The sequence below is a fragment of the Sphaeramia orbicularis genome, chromosome 24 (assembly GCF_902148855.1).
Source record: "Sphaeramia orbicularis chromosome 24, fSphaOr1.1, whole genome shotgun sequence".
NCBI classification, from domain to species: Eukaryota; Metazoa; Chordata; class Actinopteri; order Kurtiformes; family Apogonidae; genus Sphaeramia; species Sphaeramia orbicularis.
Window position 1 is genome coordinate 16,777,431 of NC_043979.1, and position 21,653 is coordinate 16,799,083.

At 36.8% G+C, this 21,653-nt stretch overlaps 1 protein-coding gene across 2 annotated transcripts in view; it reads left to right on the forward strand.

Moving 5' to 3' along the window:
• Nucleotides 1-14,548, forward strand: part of opn8a (opsin 8, group member a) — a 30,829-nt gene extending 16,281 nt beyond the window's left edge. For both annotated transcript variants that reach the window (XM_030128790.1, XM_030128791.1), the window contains exons 3-4: nucleotides 4,716-5,041; nucleotides 13,957-14,548. In XM_030128790.1, coding sequence (XP_029984650.1) covers nucleotides 4,716-5,041; nucleotides 13,957-14,346 — 716 coding nt within the window. In that variant the 3' untranslated portion in view covers nucleotides 14,347-14,548. The remainder of the gene's footprint in view (nucleotides 1-4,715; nucleotides 5,042-13,956) is intronic.
• Nucleotides 14,549-21,653: the final 7,105 nt, after the last annotated feature.

A 21,653-nucleotide genomic window follows, 5' to 3' on the forward strand; every position in this document is an offset into this window, starting at 1 on the left:
ATATGCATGATTCATTCACACTCATGCCTCACAACAAGAAGGTCCTGGGTTCGATTTCAGCACCAGTCGATGGGGGTGGGACCTTTCTGTGTGGAGTTTGCATGTCCTCTCCATGTCTGCGTGGGTTCTCTCTGGGTACTCCAGCTTCCTCCCAACACCCAAAGACATGCAGTGATAGGTTAATCCAGTGTTTTTCAACCTTGGGGTCAGGACCCCACGCGGGGTCACCTGGAATTCAAATGGGGTCGTCTGAAATTTCTAGTGATTGATAAAAAAAACAAAACAAAAAAACAAACAAACTTACAAATAAAAATATATGGTGAGTTGAGAGAGACAATCATAATACATAAAAGACATGACAAACTCTGAAGCTGAAACTGAAGCACTGTGGTTCTGTTTATCTGTCAAATGTTCACTGTGGTCAGTTTCAGATGCTGCAGCTCTTTCATAATTCATAGTTTGAGTTATTGTTTGTTCAGTATTAATTGTCAGCCTTGTAAATCCAAGCTGGACTGACTGTACATATCCTGACCAAGGAAAATCAAATTCTCACTTTGTGCAGTAATCTACACCTGACTTTTCTGCCTCCGTCCATAATAATATACATTATATAGACTAAACGTCGTCTAAAATTAATGTTTATTTGCAACATTGTATAGCAAACTATAACATGATCAAAACCAAATTAATTTTAGCCAAAAAAAGTCTCTGTTTTGAATGTCTAGGGTCATCAGAAATTTGTGATGTTAAAATGTGGTCACAAGACAAATAAGGTTGGGAACCACCGGGTTAATCGGTTAAGCTAAATTGCCAATAGGTGTGAATGTGGGAGTGATTGCCTGTTTGTCTCTGTGTCAGCCCTGCGATGAACTGGTGACTCGTCCAGGGTGTTCCCCACCTTCGCCCATAAGTAGCTGGGATAGGCTCCAGCGAAGCATGATTCACGAGAGCCTCATTTTCAGGTCGGAAAAGCCAGATTTCCGGATTTATCCAGAAGAATCACACCCCTGTATTATCTATCAGAAATATGACTTTTATTCTAACAAAGGTCATTGTTTAGACTGTGCAAATGACTAGTGTTAAAAATGAAATAAAATTTTGATCTCGACTGTCATGCGCTAATTAATTTTTCTTGCAGACCAAACAATCATTGCTTCTTCTTTAACCCTTCTAGATTCTTCTACAGTGATGCATACTTTTAACATAAGTAGATACTATAACTGACATTTAGAGTCAGTTATAGTATATATGTATATATATATCTAGAGATGTTTAGATGTGTCTCTTCTGTAGGGCAAATACATTTGACTGTCCAATTATGCATAGTTTCATAAGGTACAGTTCAGGTGACTTTAACAACAGATGTTGTGGCCACTAAAATCTATTACAACACAGGCAATAAAATTACATCAGTCCTCCACTGATTTCTAAGGGTGTTTGTAGACTGGGTATCCGGATCTGTGCTGTACGTGGATACGATCACACCTTTCCCACAGATGCTGTGTTCACAAGCACGTACCGAGTACAAGTGGGTGTTACAGGGTCGACACAGTAGGTGGTGGTGTGGAAGGAATTCTGTAGCTATCCAGCAAACGGAGAAGTGACAAACCCTTACGTCATCAACCGAGCGAGACATTTCTATCTGTTAGCCTGTTTGAGGCAAAGAGAAGAAAAGCGACCTTTGTTGTCCCTGATATATCACCCAGCAGTTTGGTCAATATGGGTACTGTGGTCTCGTGGTGATTAGGTAACTTACGGTCTCGGGTACAGATTGCTGCAATGTTCTGTGCTGGAATCCACTCAGTCTGTACCCAGGACTACCTTCTCAGCTGGACTCGGGTACAGTACTCACGCATGGACTGTTTGCATTCACATTGATAAAATTAAGTGGACTTTTGGGTATTGGGTTACAAACTCAGATACCCAGTCTGAAAACAGCCTAAAAGTGCAACTGGCTGCTCCACAACACAAGCACCAGTGTTTACAAAAGGACTTTCCAGTGACAATATTTACTTAAGGCATTTTAGATGAACACACACTAACTCTTGTTTTCGTGTTATGTGCACTGAGAAAGTACCACTGAATTACCTGAATTACCCAGTAATGCAAAAATAAACTACAAAAGCACTCAGAGAGCGCAGACCTCCACCAAGGCAGATCAGCCCCATCACCACCAAAATTTAATCATTTGTTCCTTGTGCCAGTATCAACATTCATTCATTCATTATCTGAACCCGCTTTATCCTCACTAGGGTCACGGGGGTCGGAGCCTATCTCAGCTACTTATGGGCGAAAGCGGGGTACACCCTGGACATGTTGCAAGTTCATCGCAGGGTTGCCAGTATCAACATTTCCTGAAAATTTCATCCAAATCCATCCATAACTTTTTGTGTTATCTTGCTAACAGACAAACAAACAGACAGACAGACAAACCCATTCCTTGGCGGAGGTAACAAATAAAAAAAATAGATAAATACTGCCTATTGAGGTTTTAACTATTTCCGAGAATCAAATTATGTGTATGCACATGGCCAGTGGATCTTAACACTTCTTACATTAGTTGACATGCTGATATCGCTACCTGTTGTCCCCTCTTTGCCGTCAACCATCTACGTTTATAACCTACTGCTGCACTTTATGTTATTTCTTTTTTTTTGTTTTATTTGTTTGTTTTTGTCAGCCTAGATCATGTACATGCAACCGAATTTTTCAAATATTACAGTTTGATAATGGTGTAGGTGTTGAAATGATTTCCTGTACGCTGTGAGTAGCTGAATGAGGTAATTTGTGGAAAGACAAGTCACGAATTGGCAGAGAGTTATTAAAGGTTAAGGTTAATTCACTTTATTATCCCTGTTAGGAATCTGGCCTCTGCATTTTACCCATCCTGATATACACAGTACTGTTAGCATTTGCAATTAGCATTAGCACATAGTACATCAGAAGCACTAAGCTGCCTTTGAGGCATTCAGGGACCAACTCCAGATCTTCATCAGTACTGTGGTAAAGGACACTGAGTCTCCAGTGACTGAGTCCTTCTGTTGGAGAATGTTCAAGGATCCATCTGTAGATCATTCACATCTTCAGCGCTCTTAGCCGCAATCTTCTACATAAATCTTTTAATAATGAAAAAGATACGACCACAACTGCAAATAAACCCTCAAAGCAGAAGAATAAAGAGGTGATGGCTTTGCAAATGCAAAACACATTTAGATGTAATTATCAGGCAATCTTATCAGAAAAGAGGAGGCAGCTTTGTTTACACTCATACACAAAGGCACTTCAATGTGCCTATACAGAAATAAGTGGAACACCCAGAGGAAAACAGAATCATGAGACAGACATATTGAGACGACACTGAATAGATTATTTCATGATGAAGAGAGTAATCGAATTCAATAAATTAAATGATTAATAGAAGGAACAGTTCCCCTGAATGTAATTCTAATTTCACAGTATAATTCAAAAAGTGAAGTTAATCAAAAGTTAAATCACAGACACATGAGAGGTGAAATGTTTTCCTTAGGTTTAAAAATATCGACTTTTGGGACACATGTAATTGAAGTTAGTTTCATTCTGCAGCAGAACACATAAACACTGCTCCACCTTTACTTTTAAATGTATTTTCTAGTTTTCTATTAAATCCCTCTGTCATTTGAGTCTGTGTGTAACTGATTTGAGGCTGGAACCTTTTCTGTTCTTGATGGACAGTTCCATTCATGAGGGAATTGATCAGACTCTTGCCTTTTCTTCAAAGGAAGTGTCTCAGAAGGAAGTTACTACCGAGGAAGGATCCTTGAGATCGAAAAATGGCCATTACCTGCACAATTTTACCAGCGCAGAGCTGTATTAGCCTGAGCGAATGAGAAACAAAACACACTGAAACAACACAAAACAGTGTGTGAGGACCTTACAAAAGCACAGGACCTTAAGATTGTTAAAGGGCCTATATATATACGTTTCTTTGTTTGATTTTTGTATACAGTGGGAATACATATAGTGTGGAGAGAGTAGGCTAAGTCAAAACAGAAGGGTTTTGGTGAATTGACTGAAAATGTAACCACTACCCTACCACATTGTAACAAAAAACAAACAAAAAATCCGTAAATGCACCATAAATGTAGTAAGTGCAGCTATAGTTTTGACTGGTCTTGAACTACAAGCCTTAGTCCAAGATGGAGATTAAATTGTTAAATTGTTATCTTTGCTTCCAAAATGCCTCAGAGATGGTTTTTAATTAATTTCTCTCAACATCTCAACATTGCCTTTTTTCTCTAAATTTTGAAAAAAAATTTTCTCCCCCATTTTTCTTCCAAAACTAATCATCTACTTTCTTCACATCTCACTTAGGAAGAAAAATGTCTCATTAAACTTAAAAAGGAAATATTGATATTTATAAACTATATGGACAAAAATATTGGGACACATCATGGCTGCAGCTGTAAGATTTCCTGTTCATGCTGATTTGAGATATAAACATCAATATTAATAATCAATATGATATTTATCACAATATACAACTATATTATAACATTTATCATTAATATTTTGTAGCCCAGACTCCTGAACTCAACGTGTCCCAATACTTTTGTCCATATAATGTATAACTTTGATAATTATGCTTTGAGGCTAATGATGTGGCACAACTACAGTATCTGCAGAACGTTGCATAACACATACACACTAAGCTGAATGTAAAATGTGTTTGTGTTCAGGTATCAAGTTCCAGAGGCGAACCATCAACTGTGTGATCAGTGGGATCTGGTTGTACGCCGGTCTGTGGGCCCTGCTCCCTGTGCTGGGCTGGGGCAGCTACGGACCAGAACCCTTTGGACTGGCCTGCTCTATAGACTGGATCGGCTATCAACAGTCCACCAATCACTCCACCTTCATCATGTCTCTGTCTGTGCTCTGCACCTTCATCCCCTTCACGGTCATCCTCTTCACCTACTTTGGGATTGCCTGGAAGCTACACCGGGCCTACCAGTCCATCCAGAGTAATGACTTTCATTATGGGAACATTGAGAAGAAAATCACGCTGGTAAGTATAAGTCTCTTTCAGATAATGAGTTGAAGTGAAACAACATGACAGCTTGTCTAACTTTGGATAAAATGCAGAAGTCCTTGAATGAATCGGAAAAGAAAACTGACCTTGCAAACAAACGTTATTTTCAATCATCATGTGAATCTTTCTCTGACCTGTTCATATCCATAGGTTCTTGCTAATAGTATTTTGCACTAATGTCAAGAGATTAGCATAAAACCAGCAGGAGTATGTACCACAATACAAGCGCTACACTCAAAAATACTTAAACTTAACCCTTTCATGCATGAATTATGAGAACCTTAATCAAGATTTTTTTCCTGAGTATTTTTATTCCTCTTTGGGCATGAAAAAAACAATGTGATTGAATTTTTTTTCTTCTTTTTTTTTTTTTTTAATGAATCTATTTTTCATGGAATTACAAAAATGTCCACTCAGCTGGACACCATGCGTTTAATTTTGAAGCAAAGAAACATGCATTTACTGTCATATTGTGTGAAAACTATGAAATAAATGTTTTTTTTTATGTTGCTAATCTGATATTTTCTCACATTTTAACATACTATAATAGTAATTATTACTCACTCAAATGATATGCAAAAAACAACAAAACACAACAACTTAAAAAAAATAACCTGTTAATTACAGTCTAATAACAATTAGCAATTGATTTACACTCAAATATGTTGCTGCAGATCAGGTTTATCAAGAACAGGAATGTTACAGTCACAGTATGAATTGCAGTGTATTATGGGATGGTGCATAAGTATCCACTGTGTTGGTTGATATGCAAGTAAAACAACAAAATCCATGAATATACAAGAGAACAGCTGTAGAATAACTGTCCACTGTAGTGACCACTGTGCATGAAAGGGTTAAGACAGTTATAGATATAAAAAGCATCTTATATCATTTGTAAAGTATATATTTGATACATAAGATAAGATAAGATAAGATAAGATAAGATAAGATAAGATAAGATAAGATAAGATAAGATAACACTGCAAAAAAGGGGTGCCTAAAAAGATAAAAATGCTAAATCTGAGGAAAAAGTTACCCAAACAAATGAAATTATCTGTCCATGCAGCAAAATAATTTCACTTGACAAGAGCCAGTAAATTAATATATATATGATCAGCTAAAGTTAAAGCTAATGATTCATCAAAATCTAACATAGTGTATTGAAACTGTGACAATATAAATCAAAATGATGTCATTCGAAAAAATGTTTTTTTCTTTCATGCATCTTTCTTCTATTTCTCTCTTCTCTCTCTTTATATATGGAGTTCAATCTACGATACAAAAACATACGACTGATAATTGATATGAGAAAATATCAGCTAGAATTGAATCGGAATACAGATAAGAATCTGTCCCTTCTGTGTCATCTGTGTACCTTAAAAGTCTGTGAGATTTCCCAGCAGCCCTTTTTCATTTTGTCTTTTCAAAAACATCAAAGATAGATGTTATAAAAGACACCATTCACCCTCTTTGTGTCTTTTTTTCCCCTAAAGCTGAGTCTTTATAGAAGTCCTTTAAACTGTGAATAGAAAAAAAATCATCATACATTCAACTGATATTCAGGTAAAGCACCTTATTCAACAGGCACTATCCCCTTTGTGTCAAATTAAAGGTGATTTCTGAATAGGTAGGATTATTATGACACCCCTGACAGACTCAAGTTAGCAGATGCAGTTATAATAATAGCTCACCGCAGTATTCCTTTGCAGCAGCTTATGAAATAGTTCTCTAAGATAAGAATAGAGCTGAATAGAAATAAAATACTGAATAGAAATACTAGCTGCAGGGATCTCACAACGGCTGAAATCTTATACAACACTGTTGCTCATAAAGTTGGAATCATTTTGTTTTCAGACGCATTCCTGTTTTTATTCCTATATATACACATCAGTAAACACCTTTGACCTTTGGGGCAATTATTATATACTGACTCCCAGTTACACTTTATCTGTCAAGAATGAATCACATTAACCCCTTTTCCACCGCAGGAACTTTACCAGAAACTTTAACTTTACCCAAGGTTTAGAAAAACCTCCACCACAAACTTTTCCTGAAAAAAATATCTCGTAGGGGGGGTTGGACTGTTCAGATGGTCCAGAATTCTTGAGGGGTTGGACCCCACTGAAGAACTCTGGTGGAACACACTTGCAGTATTCAACGCTTACTTTCACTTTCTTTGTTTAGATCAGTGCTGCAAACTTGTTACCCCGCCCCCCAAAAGAGAGGCAAGGGGTATTGTTTTTGGTTCAGTTTGTTTCTTCGTTTGTTTGTTTGTTAACACTTTAGCATCAAAACTATTGGTTGAATTCATACCAAATCAGGTTTACAGATTGCCAGTGACCCAGAATAGATGTTATTACATTTTGGGAAAAATAGGCAAAATTTAAAATTTTTTATGAATCTTTAAAATCCTTTTTCTCCCCATTTACTTATAATGGCTGAAATTTGTCTATGCTGTCTATGTCTTTGCTGACATCAGACATGATGACATCAGACGGATTGATGCCAAAATAAGCTACAATACATGCAAGGGGTGGGGTTTGTTGTGACTGGAATCAGTTGTTACCTCCACCAAGGAGATTACATTTTTACTGGCGTTGGTCTGTCTGTCTGTCTGTCTGTCTGTCCGTGTGCAAGATAACTCAAAAAGTTATGGACAGATTTGGATGAAAATTTCAGCAAATGTTGATAAGGAACAAAAGGAACAAGGAACAAATGGTTACATTTTGGTGGTGATCGGGGGGTGGGTGGGGGCACTGATCTGCCTTGGCGGAGGTCTATGCTCTCCAAGTGCTTTTTTCTAGTTCATTCTGTTTCTATAACATTTACTTCGTTTTTTTTGATCTTTTGGAAAATAGAGCAAAAGTGGACAGATGACAACGTCCATTTGCCCAGTTCACTCTTTTGAGCATATTCATCTCGCTCCTACAATTGCATTCCAATAATAATCCATCTGAACATACCCTTCATATTCTACAACTACAGTCAGAAGAGCCTGGACCTTGTTGAAAGTATTTGCTGAATACGCTCAAAAATTCAGCTGGACTTTAAGTTGGTGACTCCACATGACCTGTTTTGAACACATTTTCAGACCTCCCAAGACAGATTACCAGGAATTATTTCACCCAGGTAAATAAATTGCTGGAAAAAAAAAAAAGATCCTGGAATGTTGTTGAAAAAGGGGCTATTGTTACGACCATTTCCTGAGAAAAGGTACAAATATTTTATTCCAACTCTATGGGCAACAGCGTACATCCTACATAGGATGAATAGTTGTAGCGTTAGTTAACATTCCTCTGTGTTAATGGAAAATAGGAAGTAGGTTTTCTGATACAGTCATACATTCCTGTCCTTGCCAGTTGGTAACCGTGGAAACTGGTCAATTTTCCAACCTAATTTCTATAGCAATCCAGAGTACCTGATAGCAAGATGAACCTCTGGTAACCTCAGGCATCTTCATTTCTAGATAATGGGTAAAATACAGGAAAAAGCCGGCAAATACTCAAATGACCACAGTGGACAACATTAGTTCCATTTCACTTGTGTTTATTAGTATTTTTAATTCAGTCAGTTTCTAATGTAGCATTAGAGTTAGGTTTATCATGGAGTTGTTGTCACAACTGCATAGCATTGTGGGATTTGTTTTTCATACTGTGTACTGTTTTTTTTTTTACTTTTTTTTAAATAAAACACACAATAAACATCATCAATAGGGCATCACTATCAGAATCAGATCAAGCTCAGTAGTCATACATCTGGAATATCAAAGAAGTACATGAATGGTTGCCATGTTTGATAAAATATTTGCAATCTCCCTCAAAAGTTTAAAAAAAAAAAAAAAAGTATTTTTTTTGTAGCTGTAAATGTTTAATTAAATCTTGTAATAAAATCAATAAGCTAAAGCGGGGGGGGGGGGTGACTACGTGCTATTAACATCACAAAACGTACCATATTAAAATAAGTGTCTGCACTGTAAACCCAGAATTTGTATTTACTAAAATGCTTTAATTACCATTTACTTAAATGATTTAAGTTTTATGACATTACTATAAAATCTTAAGTATATTCTACTAATTTGTAAACATAGTCGAAAGTACAAAAAAATTTAAGTTGAATGGATTTAAATCACTATGTTTAGTCATGACCATACCTTTTTATCTCCGAATTGCATTGTGTGTATTGGACATGTTGTTGAAAATGTGTTATTTTCATGTGCAGGGGTTCAGCGGGGTCGTGGTGTTAGTTTTAATTTGGACTTAATGTGTGTATGGCAATGTTTATTGGCTTTTTTGTGTTTGTTTTTGTATTTTTGTAGAGCTGCACCATGAATGAGAGCCATTGGCCACACAATAGCTTTCCTGTTCATGTATAAGTGTTCTTGTACAATGGAACTCTTAATGCCTTGCCAACTTAAAAGCACTTCCTGTACTATCAAATGACATTGAGCTAACTTCCATCCATGCTACAATATATTAAGTTGAATAACTATGCAAAGCACTTAATTACAAAAGATTTTAATTTAAACCAACTTGGAATTGAGTAAAATGAACTGATGATATTAAGTCCAATGATTATTCAAAGCGATTGACATTGCAACAAATTTTTCGTTAAATTAACTTGGCATTTAGTATGTTGTACTTAAAATAGCAATTCCATTCAAATCAAGCATTTAAGTTTAACTCTTTCATGCATGAATTATGAGAACTTTAATCAAGATTTTTTTTTTTCCTGAGTTTTTTTATTCCTCTTTAGGCATGAAAAACAAACCAATGTGATTTTTTTTTTTTTTAAATCAACCTGTTTTTCATGGGGTTACAAAGACGTCCACTCAGCTACACTATGAATTTTATTCCTGAAGCAAAGAAACATGTATTTAAAACCCAATATCATCAAGTGATATGAAAACAGTGAAATGAAACCATGTTTAATGCAGCTAATCTGATGTTTTCTCACATTTTAACATATTCTAATACTAGTTATTACTCACTTCATGGAGATAATATGCAAAAAAATAAATATTAACAATTGATTTCCACTCAAGAACCAATCAAGAACAGCAAAGTTACAATAATGGTATGAATGTCAGTGTATGAGATGATGCATAAGTGTCCACTGTGTTGGTTGATATGGAACTAAAACAACAAAACCCATGAATATACAAGAGTAAAGCTGCAGAGTAACTGTCCACTGTAGTGACCACTATGTATGAAAGGGTTAATACACTCAAGTTTTCATTACTCATTACTTACATTTTTTTTAAGGCAACGAGTTACCTGAGATTTTTTAAGTAAACTCAACTTATCCGGTCTTACAGTGTGAAAGTACAACAGTGGCCAGATTCACTCCAAATATAGCAATGACTGGATGTGGATCAAGCTGTTTTTTGATGGTTTTGGACATTGTTTGAAATCAATTATTCATGTGTCCTGTTTTTACACTATAAGTCTGCCAGATTTCCTAAGTGACACAGCTGGAAATTTAAAAGGAAGTGACAAAGATCGAAAGGGAAAGTGTTTCACTGATCGACTGGTTGTGCTTGACAGAGTGAATGAGGTCAGAGATTGGTCACTACTCTGGGGTTTTACACATCTGTGCTTCTGTGAACACAACAGATTAGTATGTGCTGCAGTGAATGCCCTTGGGACATAAGTGTCTATTGTGTATGTGTCTGTATCCATGTTTGTACCTGTAGCAGTCATTATAGTTTGCTGTCCCAGCTAAAAGCATTTTTATAGCAAAAGGAACTGCAATTAATTATCAATCACTAAAACAAGGGCTAGAAAATTGTCGCTGCTCTGTAGATATATAGGGAAGAGAATTCATCTGCCACTGTGTGACTGGAAAGTCTAACCTTTTAACTAATGTGAAGGGGAGGAGGTTCAGTCATTTCCTTTTCACTCTGATCTCAGCAGGAGTCATATATAAGCCATCCTCCTGGACCACATTAAAGTTTTATAAGAGCAGGGTTGAAAATCTACACAGTAAATATAGAAAAAATAAAGACAGCTTTTAACAGTAATGTTCTAGGTGTGTTTGATGTTCACGCTTCATTATATGGAAATCATTCAAATAAATGCACATGCATGGTGCATTAAGTGTTGTGCTTCAATATCTAAGTGGCCCGCATGAGGTCATTGGCAAATTAAAAGTCAATGCAAATATATATCATTGTAATAGATGCAACCAATACATAGACACTGCTTTTATTTTAAAGGATCTGCTAAATTAACTTACTTTCCGTACTTAGCATAAATATCCCACATCAATAACGTTGCCCGGTCTGCATATTTCTACCTGCGCAACATCAACCGTCTCCGCCCCTTCCTCACCCCCCATACCACCTCTATTCTTGTACACAGTCTCGTAACCTCCCGCCTTGACTACTGTAACTCCCTCCTATTTGGTCTCCCCCAAAAGTCCGTCCATAAGCTGCAACTGGTCCACAACTCTGCCGCACGCATTATCATCAAAACCCCCTCCTACCACCACATCACCCCTGTCCTCCAGGAACTACACTGGCTCCCAATCAAACAGAGACTTGAATTCAAACTCCTCCTGTACACATTTAAATCCATCCACAATCTCTCTCCTCAGTACCTGTCAGACCTCCTCCATGTCACCACTCCAGTCCGTTCCCTCAGGTCCTCCTCCTCTACCCACCCCACTGTGCCCCCTGTCCGCCTCAGCACCATGGGAGGCCGAGCCTTCAGCCGCTCTGCTCCCAAGCTCTGGAACTCCCTCCCACCATCCATCCGTAACTGTGATTCTCTCCCCACATTCAAATCCAGACTCAAAACTCACCTTTTCAGAATAGCCTACCCCCCATAAGCTCTACTCTCCATTCTACAACTTCATTTCTATATATAGTGATTATTTGTTTTAATCTGTTTATTTCTTTGTATTTTATGGATTGTTTGTTTTGTCTTGTTGTACAGTGTCCTTGGGTGTCTTGAAAGGCGCTTATAAATAAAATGTATTATTATTATTATTATTATTATAAGGTTTATGCACTGATTGGTTTGTTGGTCAGCTAATACCAAAAAAGAAAGTTTTTAACAACACATGGACTGTAAGTATTTTTTCACTAGACTCGGAGGTAAAGAAAAAGACAAGGAACTGAGATATGCAAAACAAAGGTGGATGGATTTTTATTTCATGTGAAGTTAATGTGGAGCTGGTTTTGTACATTTTCCATAAATGTTTTTGTAAATATTCGTTAACCTCCTGAGACCCAGGAAATGTTGGCAAAGTACAAGCTTTTTTGTTTTTTATTAAATAAGTGCCTATATTGGAAACATCATGATGCAACAGTTTTTTCAGATGCAGTTTTTAAATTTTTTATGGAATGTCCTTTGTGGTGGACAGTTCTCTTTTCTTTTTTTTTTTTTTTTTGTATATAGTTGTGAAACTCTTGTCCACAAATGTGGACAGAAAACCCATAGCTGGGTCTTAGGAGGTTAAATAGTTGTATTCTGTGCTCCACATTTTCATTGTATTGTTTCATTTACTGTTTTTATAGCGATATACATATATATACACACTAAGTAGAGCTGCAGGTGTATTGATCCTGTAATGCTGATAGTATGGACCCAGAACCCAAATGCAGAACTAGGAGGCGGATGTAAAAGTTTACAGAGTTTATTATGTTCAGGTAATACAAAAATAAAGGCTGTGATAATGAACAGGATCTTGAGGACAGCAACTAAGGAAATCTTCGAGGGATTCGTCCTCCGGGCGAGGGACACGAACCCACGGTTAGGCTCTGGGTTTTGAGTTGGCACGCCGGCTAGGGAGAAGCAGAGGGAGGTCAGGGACGGAAACAGGTCAAACACGGGAGAGCAAACAGACAGGCAACAGGACATAGGGGTAAAGCAAGCTCACGTACCAAAAAACCAGGCGTAGAAGTCCAAAACCAGGAAGGCAGATGGTGGCAGACAAAACCGACAGGGAGCAGGCAAAAACAGGATGACAAAAACGGGTCGAAACACAGGTAGGCAAACGAACAGACAGGATCAAAACGCTGGTAGGTAAACTGCGAGAGATTACGAACTGGCATCTGACCAGGGGAAAGGACAGGGTATAAATACACAAAAGGGAGGGAAGACAATGAGACACAGGTGGAACACATCAGGGCGGAGTCAGGTAATCGAACCAGGAAGGGAAGTAAAGACAACAGACAAGACACATGAGGAAAACTTAACAAAATAAAACAGGAAGTGACAGACAAGCATAAAAGACAGACAAAACCAGACTAACGTCCGGTAGCAGGCTTCACAGATCTGGCCCTTAACAACTGTCAAAGTTTCTCATGTGGCCCAAAAAGAAAATGAATTGCCCACCCCTGATCTAAAGAGTGATTCCATATTAACAGTTCTCACATTTAAGTCTCCGATGTTTCCACTGTTTTCTCCATTACAGAGTGTATACCATGTGTTTACCATCATCAACAAAACTTATTATTCAGAAACTTTCATTTGATTTAACAAATCGTGCTATAGTATTTTGTCATTACACTGTAATATGGAAAACGGGCAGAGCCAGATATCTTACAAAGCAGCTTTTTCCCCCTCAACGTTCACTGGGAATAGGCTCCCCGTCCTTCATTTTGTGTAATTACTGGCAGAAACATCACTACTGTGGCGAGCAATGGACATTATATTAAAATGCTATGCACAGCTGTGGTCTGCTGGTTTTCAAAGGTATGTAGTCACGTACCTGACAGACTTCTAAGGCATTATTATCACAAATTACCATATGCAGATTTATTCTCTCTCCTCTACCTTTTCTCTTTAATTAGTCGCTGTTTCTTTAGTGTCTTGACACATTTTTGATATCCCTCTTTGTTCCTCCTTATTCTCTCCTGCTCTTTTATCTGCTCACCTATATTTCAGATGGCTGTGATGATCAGCTCAGGTTTCCTTATTGCCTGGACCCCCTACGTCGCTGTCAGCTTCTGGAGCATGTTTCACACAAAGGAGCATGGCCCACCGGCTCCGTTTATTACCCTGTTACCCTGCCTCTTCGCAAAGAGCTCCACGGCGTACAATCCTTTCATATATTTCATCTTCCAGCGTGCATCTCGACAAGAACTCTCCCGATTCCGGAGAAGGGTGCTCTGCTGTTGTTGTAAGACTGGTGGGACTGGTGGTGAGAAGGCCAAGCAGCACGCCAAAATGGCCGCTAACTGCAACGATTTTGAAAATGGGGCTGATGAAACCTGTGTTGGTCTAATGGTAACCTATGGAGCTCAGTCTAGTGGAGAGACGATGACACAGGGTTAGAAATGTGTTCATTCATCCTAAACTACAGGCACAGTTTAACTAAGAGAAGCAGGTAATTATACAAAAGGCTGACATATTGTGTCTGCATAGACCGTACCCTTCATCTATCCATGTGTGTCTTAAGTCTCCACTCAGCTCCAAAACATGTACGTTCTGCAAAGTTTCAGCTAAACTTGATGAGCTCCAGGAGCAAGAAGTGTGTGACATATGACACAAGAAGTACATGCACTGCAAAAATCAAAATCTTACCAAGTGCATTTTGTGGATTTCTAGTCAAAATATATCATCACAATTAAAATAAGACATAATCACAGAAAGAGTAACTATTCAGTGAGATATAAGAACTTTTTTTTAGACAATAGATCTTGAAAATCTCTTTCCAAGAAATCTTACCAAGATAATTTTCACTTGTTCCTTTGGCAGATTTTATTTTTTGTTTTAATTAAGCAAAAAAAAAAAAAAGAAAATCTTGAATTAAGCAAAAAATCTGCCAATGGAACAAATGAATATTATCTTGGTAAGATTTCTTGAAATAACATTTTCAAGATCTATTGTCTAAAAATGAGTTCTTACATCTCACTGAAAAGTTACTCTTTAGGTGATTATGTCTTACTAGCGGCATCGTACCCGTGGTGCCATTGTACGATAGCATGGTAAGCAGAACTTGTCTGCCACCACTATCCATTTGTAAACTATCATTTAATGATGCATTGTGCAGGTAATAATTTGAGCCAACATGTGAGGCATGAAGGGAAGAGTGTGTATTTGTTTGGTCTGTGAAGCATGGTTAAATTCATACAGCGGTAGTGAACTGCAGCCTTCACATTTTAGCATCGTCTGCTAGCAGTAGAAATGTCATGAATGGCAGCATAAACACTGGTGAAAATGGAGTATGGCGGCAAGGATGAAGGATTGAAAGTAGAGAGAGGCTAAAATCACCCAGCATACCTCACAACAGATGAATACGGACATAAAATTGTGCCTAGTACATAGTCATGAAAGGCATGGGGCCTGTGAAGGCCTGTGGTGAGCTCGGAGTTTGACCGAGGTGAGCTGGGAGCCTGTTAAAATCTTCTTTTTTTTTTTTTTTTTTTTAAATTTTAATTTTATTTATTTGTTTTTTTTTTTTTTATGTTTTTTTTTTTTTTTTAATTTTCTAAAATTTTATCTATCTATCTATCTATCTATCTATCTATCTATCTATCTATCTATCTATCTATCTATCTATCTATCTATCTATCTATCTATCTATCTATCTATCTATTTTTTTATTTTATTTTATTTTATTTTATTTTTATTTATTTATTTATTTATTTATTTGTTTGTTAAAATCGCCCAGTAGCTGGTCCGAGGTGAGCTGTGAGCCAGTCCGAGGTGAGCTGGGACCCTGTTAAAATCTTTTTTTTGTTTTGTTTTTTATTTAATTTAATTACATTTTTTTAATTTCTTAATTTTTTAATTTTTAATTTCTTTAAATTATTTTTATTATTTTTTATTTGTTTATCTATTTATTTGTTTATTTATTTGTTTTTTGTTAAAATCGCCCAGTAGCCAGTCTGAGGTGAGCTGTGTGCTGGTCTGAGGTGAGCTGGGACCCTGTTAAATTTTTTATTTTTTATTTTATTTTATTTTATTTTATTTTATTTTATTTTATTTTATTTTATTTTATTTATTTATTTTGTTAAAATTGCCCAGTAGCCGGTCCGAGGTGAGCTGTGAGCCAGTCCGAGGTGAGCTGGGACCCTGTTAAAATTGCCCAGTAGCTGGTCCGAAGTGAGCTGGGAACCTGTTAAAATCGCCCAGCATACCTCACAACATTTGAATACGGACATAAAAGTGTGCCTAGTAGATAGTCAGGTAATGCTTCTATTCATTTGGCAAGTTTGGCGGCGATCGGGCCTGTGAAGGCTGAGGAAAACCCGTACAAACGCCCTCCTGTGCCGCAACATCGATCGGACGGACATTGATGGGACGGACATGGGGCAGGGCCGAAACGCACATTATATAGGTAGGATTTTAAGTGTGATGAGATATTTTGACTAGAAATGAGAAAAATACACTTGGTAAGATTTTGATTTTTTACAGTGTACACGGTCAAAACTCGATAAAAACACAGATTAAAAAAAAAAAAAGAAAATCACAACACTGCAAACAACAATAAAAACCAAAAAATGACAAGGAAACAGTGTTACAAAAAAGCTCAAACCGTCTATTTTTATAGTGAGTCAGTTTCACTCCCATTCCACAGGTAGTGAAAGGTGTACTGAGCATGCTCAGATGTTTACGGAAAGGACTAGGTCTATTCTATCAGCACGTTTTGAATTTTTTCCTATTGAGAAAATGGTTGAATTTTTATGAATTTTTAAAAATAAATCAGACATTCAGAACGCTCTCCACAGACACATCAGGAGTTAAAGGGTTACACAAAACCTAAATCTGAAAATACACACCTTCCTTCTGCAACTCTCTCTCTAAATCCAAATCAGTAAATATAAATGTACATGAACTGATGTTTCATGCTGTTGTGGCTTTTGTTGAGACATAGAGTAGAGCAGTAAACCAGCGTAAACAGGTTTCTGAACAAAGCTGCATCACGGACACACAACACAAAGTAGAAGATGTAGCATAAGTCCTGTGTCCTCCTAGACCACATGAATCACAACATGCAGAAAGGCCATAATGGAACTGGTCTGACTCTAAAAACCTCCCAAACACGACAGCTTTAAACGAATCCTGCTCATTTTAGTTCAGGACTGTATATTCCAATTAGTAGAAACCATGACTATATCTGTATTTCAGAAAGCCATTGTTTTAGATGTGATTCATTATTACAGATTAAAGGTAGGGTGGGAGATCCTGGAAAAAGTTTTGTTTGTTTTTTTTATAAACATTTATTTATTATTTTTCATTCATACAAAACTTTAAACATCATGAACATCTTGAACATGGCAGAGAAAAAATATATACAGGGTGGGGAAGCAAAATTTACACAATTTTAGGCAGGGATTGAAAGACAGTGTATGACCGATTAGTTTATTGAAAGTCATGAGAATTTATTTGCCACAAGAAAATGTACATAATAGAAAATGTTTTTATTCTATGTGTCCTCCTTCTTTCTCAATAACTGCCTTCACACACTTCCTGAAACTTGCGCAAGTGTTCCTCAAATATTGGGGTGACAACTTCTCCCATTCTTCTTTAATAGTATCTTCCAGACTTTCTCGTAATAGTTTTGCTCATAGTCATTCTCTTCTTTCCATTATAAACAGTCTTTATGGACACTCCAACTATTTTTGAAATCTCCTTTGGTGTGACGAGTGCATTCAGCAAATCACACACTCTTTGACGTTTGCTTTCCTGATTACTCATATGGGCAAAAGTTTGTGAAAAGGTATGGATAATAGTGTTAGGTATGATTATGACATCAATATATGTTTGGTTTCAAAACAATTGACGTAGTGCCTGCTGAGAAAAAACTAAATGTTCATTGTAAATTTTGCTTCCCCACCCTGCAAGCATTTAGAAAATAACTAATAAAAACTAGCTAACCTGCTCTAAAAACTAATTAAAACTAAGTGAATTAGAGAAAAAAAAGTCAAAACTAAATAAAACTAAACTATAATGAAAAACCCAAAACTATTATAACCTTTGGGGTGGGGGGGTGGGGGGGTGTTGATGCTGCACAGCGCTCATGAACCCTTGAGAACAAGCATCGCGTGTTTCGGTACTCTAGAGGCGTGGCTTCAGATGGAAGTCTGAAGAAAGGGGTTTGGACTAGTTTAGTTTTAGATTTTTTTAATATATATATCTTTTCTCTTCTTCTCCATCGTATTCAAATAAATCCCAGACAGGACTCTGCTGCTTTCTCCCAAATTTAGTCTCCTTGTTTCCAGGTAGAGTGGGGACCAGAAGATGACTGTAAACAACAAGTGAACACAAGTGACGGACCGTTAAATATCATATGGTGCCAGCAGCTAAAATAGCTAGAGCGAAATAAATCGATTTCATATCAATCCGACACTGACAAAAACAAAAACGAAGGGAATTTTATCCAGAATTTTTATCCGTTTTAGTTAGTTTTGTAAGCACGCAATACAGTTTCAGTTAGTTATCGTTTTTTTCTTTTAATTATTGTTTTTATTTATTTCAGTTAACGAAAATGTTTTTACAATTCTAGTTTTCGTCATTTCGTTAGTTTTCGTTAATGTTAATAACCCCCCCCCCTCATTCATTCACCTCCTCCAACACCCCTCACCACTGTAACAATGATCCCCACCCCCGTGGATCTGTGCGTACCTCTGAATTCAGGTCTGTTTATCAGTACAGGGTTATTCAAAAAGAATGAACTGATTTCCTGACGCATTGTTTCTGTTCTCAAGCATCGTCATGGAATGAGTCAGTGACCATTTGAAAGAGGAGTTTCCTACGTTTGAGCTTTTTAACCCTTTCATGCATAGTGGTCACTCCAGTGGACAGTTATTCTCCAGCTGTTTTCTTGTATATTCATGTGTTTTGTTGTTTTAGTTCCATATCAGCCAACACAGTGGACACTCATGCATCCTCCCAAACACTGCAGTTCCTACAATTACTGTAACTTTGCTGCTCTTGATAAACCTGATCTGCAGTAACATGTTTTAGTGTAAATCAGTTGCTAATTGTTATTAGACTGTAATTAACAGCTTTCTGAAACAAAAGGGTTTTTTGTTTTGTTTTGTTTTAGTTTTGGTTTTTTTTTTTTGCATATCCTCCTGAGACCCAGCAATGCATTTTGTCCTCTGTAGGGGACAAAAGTTTGACAGTTTTACTTAAAAAATACTAGGCATTACAAAGGACATTCCATTAAAAAAAAATCAATCAATAAGTAAAAATTATTTGAAATATGTATCTGAAAAAACTGTTGCATTATGCAGTTTCCAATCAAGATAATTTTTTAAAATGTAAAACAGCTAAAACAGTCAAATTCCTGGGTCTCAGGAGGATTTTATCTCCATGAAATGAATAATAACTAATATTAGAGTATGATAAAATGTGAGAAAACATTAGCGATTTAGCAATTAGCGGCATTAAAAATGTTTTTATTTCATAGTTTTCACACAGTATATCACTTTCTGATGATGAGTTTTAAATACATGTATCTTTGCTTCAAAATTTAAATGCATGGTGTCCAGTTAAGTGGACATTTTTGTAACTCCACGAAAAATACGTTCCTAAAAAAATGTATTTGCATTGTTTTTTTCATGCCTGAAGAGGAATAAAAACACTCAAGAAAAAACATATTGTCTAAGGTTCTCATAATTCATGCATGAAAGGGTTAAAATGAAAAAGTGCCCCAGCGATGGATTGGTCGAAATGAGGCCCTAGACCTTGCTCTTTGTGCTTGGCCTGTGAGATCCCCAGACCTCACAGTGTGTGATTTTTTTCTTGTGGGGATACGTAAAAGATCGTAAAAGATCTTAAACATCGAAAAACAACAGCAATCAACTCAGTGGATCGTGATATACTGATACGCGTCTGAGAGGAATCCTTTTATCGCACTGATGTTGCTTATAAGACAGGAAATAAAAGTTGATTGTGAGTAGAATACTTGTGACTTAGCTGGAGTTTTCTATTGCTTTTCCTTATTAAAATATTGCGTAATGAAACCGGTTCATTCTTTTTGAATAACCCTGTATATTAGATTAGAAGCTGGACTTTTCACTTGTTATTTTGATACATGTTCTAAATGATCTCGGGCTAGTAAGAACAGCTGACTGCTGTAAGACTGATGTGAGGCTAGCAGCCCACTAAAGTTTGCTTTAAACACTGTGATCTGTGCATTTCGCTATTATGTTTGTCAGCAGAACAGCCCCAATTCATACCTAGGTGGCTAATGTTACATTCCTTAGTGCAGTGGCTTTTTTGGCTTGTGACCCCATTTTAATATCACAAATTTCTGGCGACCCCAGACATTCAAAATGGAGACATTTTTTTGGGCTAAAATTAATTTGTTTTTTAATCATGTAATAGTTTGCTATACTATGTTGCAAATAAATGTTAACTTTAGATGACATTTAGTCTATATAATGTATATTATTATGGACGGAAGCAGAAAAGCCAGGTGTAGATTACTGCACAAACTGAGAATTTTATTTTCCTTGGTCAGGATATTTACAGCCAGTCCAGCTTGGATTTACAAGGCTGACAATTAATACTGAACAAACAAGAACTCAGACTAAATTATGAAAGAGCTGCAGCATCTGAAACTGACCACAATGAACATTTGAAAGATAACAGTACCACAGTGCTTCGGTTTCAACTTCGGAGTTTGTCATGTCTTTTATGGATTGTGATTGTCTCTGTCAACTCATCCTATATTTTTTATTAGTAAGTTATTTATTTATTCATTCATTTATTTATTTATTTAACCCTTTCATGCACGAATTATGAGAACCTTAATCAAATTTTTTTCCTGAGTGTTTTTATTCCTCTTTACGCATGAAAAAACACTGCAATTGAAAAATTTCTTCTGAAAAATAAATAAAAATTAAAAAAATAAAATTAAAACATAATTCAAAAAAATTCAAAAATACATTAAAAAAAAATAATAATGAAAAACAAAATTCTTATGAACCTTTTTTTCATTGAGTTGCAAAAATGTCCTCTCAGCTGGACACCACACATTTAATTTTTGATGCAAAGAAACATGAATTTAGTGATAAATTGTGTGAAAACTATGGGGAGGGCTTGTGATTCTGGGGCTTTATGCTCAGGAGAGATCTACAAATTGTTACCAATTCATGTCAGAAAAGATATGTAGTGTCTTAAAACTTTAATAAAGATATGTGTGAAAAAAAAAAAAAAAAACAACGAAAAGAACAACAAAATCCACGAATATACAAGAGAACAGCTAAAGAATAGCTGTCCACTGTAGTGACCAGTATGCATGAAAGGGTTAATACTAGAAATTTCAGGCGACCCCATGTGAATTCCAGGCAACCCCACGTGGAATCCTGACCCCAAGGTTGAAAAACACTGCCCTAGTGATTTATGTTAGTGACAAAACAGCTTGCCAGCGAACTTTCCATCCTAATATAGCTAATATAGCTAGCCAGGCTCTGGCTCCGACTTAGTTTCCTGTACAAGTGCTCCAAGCCTCTGAGAATGTGTGATTCGTGCACAAAGAGGGGTACGCCCAGCGGGGGGAGGGACAAATAGCAGTTGAGTTTGATAGACATATCATCATTCAATCATTTCGATGGGCTGCTTAAAATGACTGGATGGAGTTTTTTCAGTCCTGTCCGTTCCACAGGTGACTAATTTTTTAATTT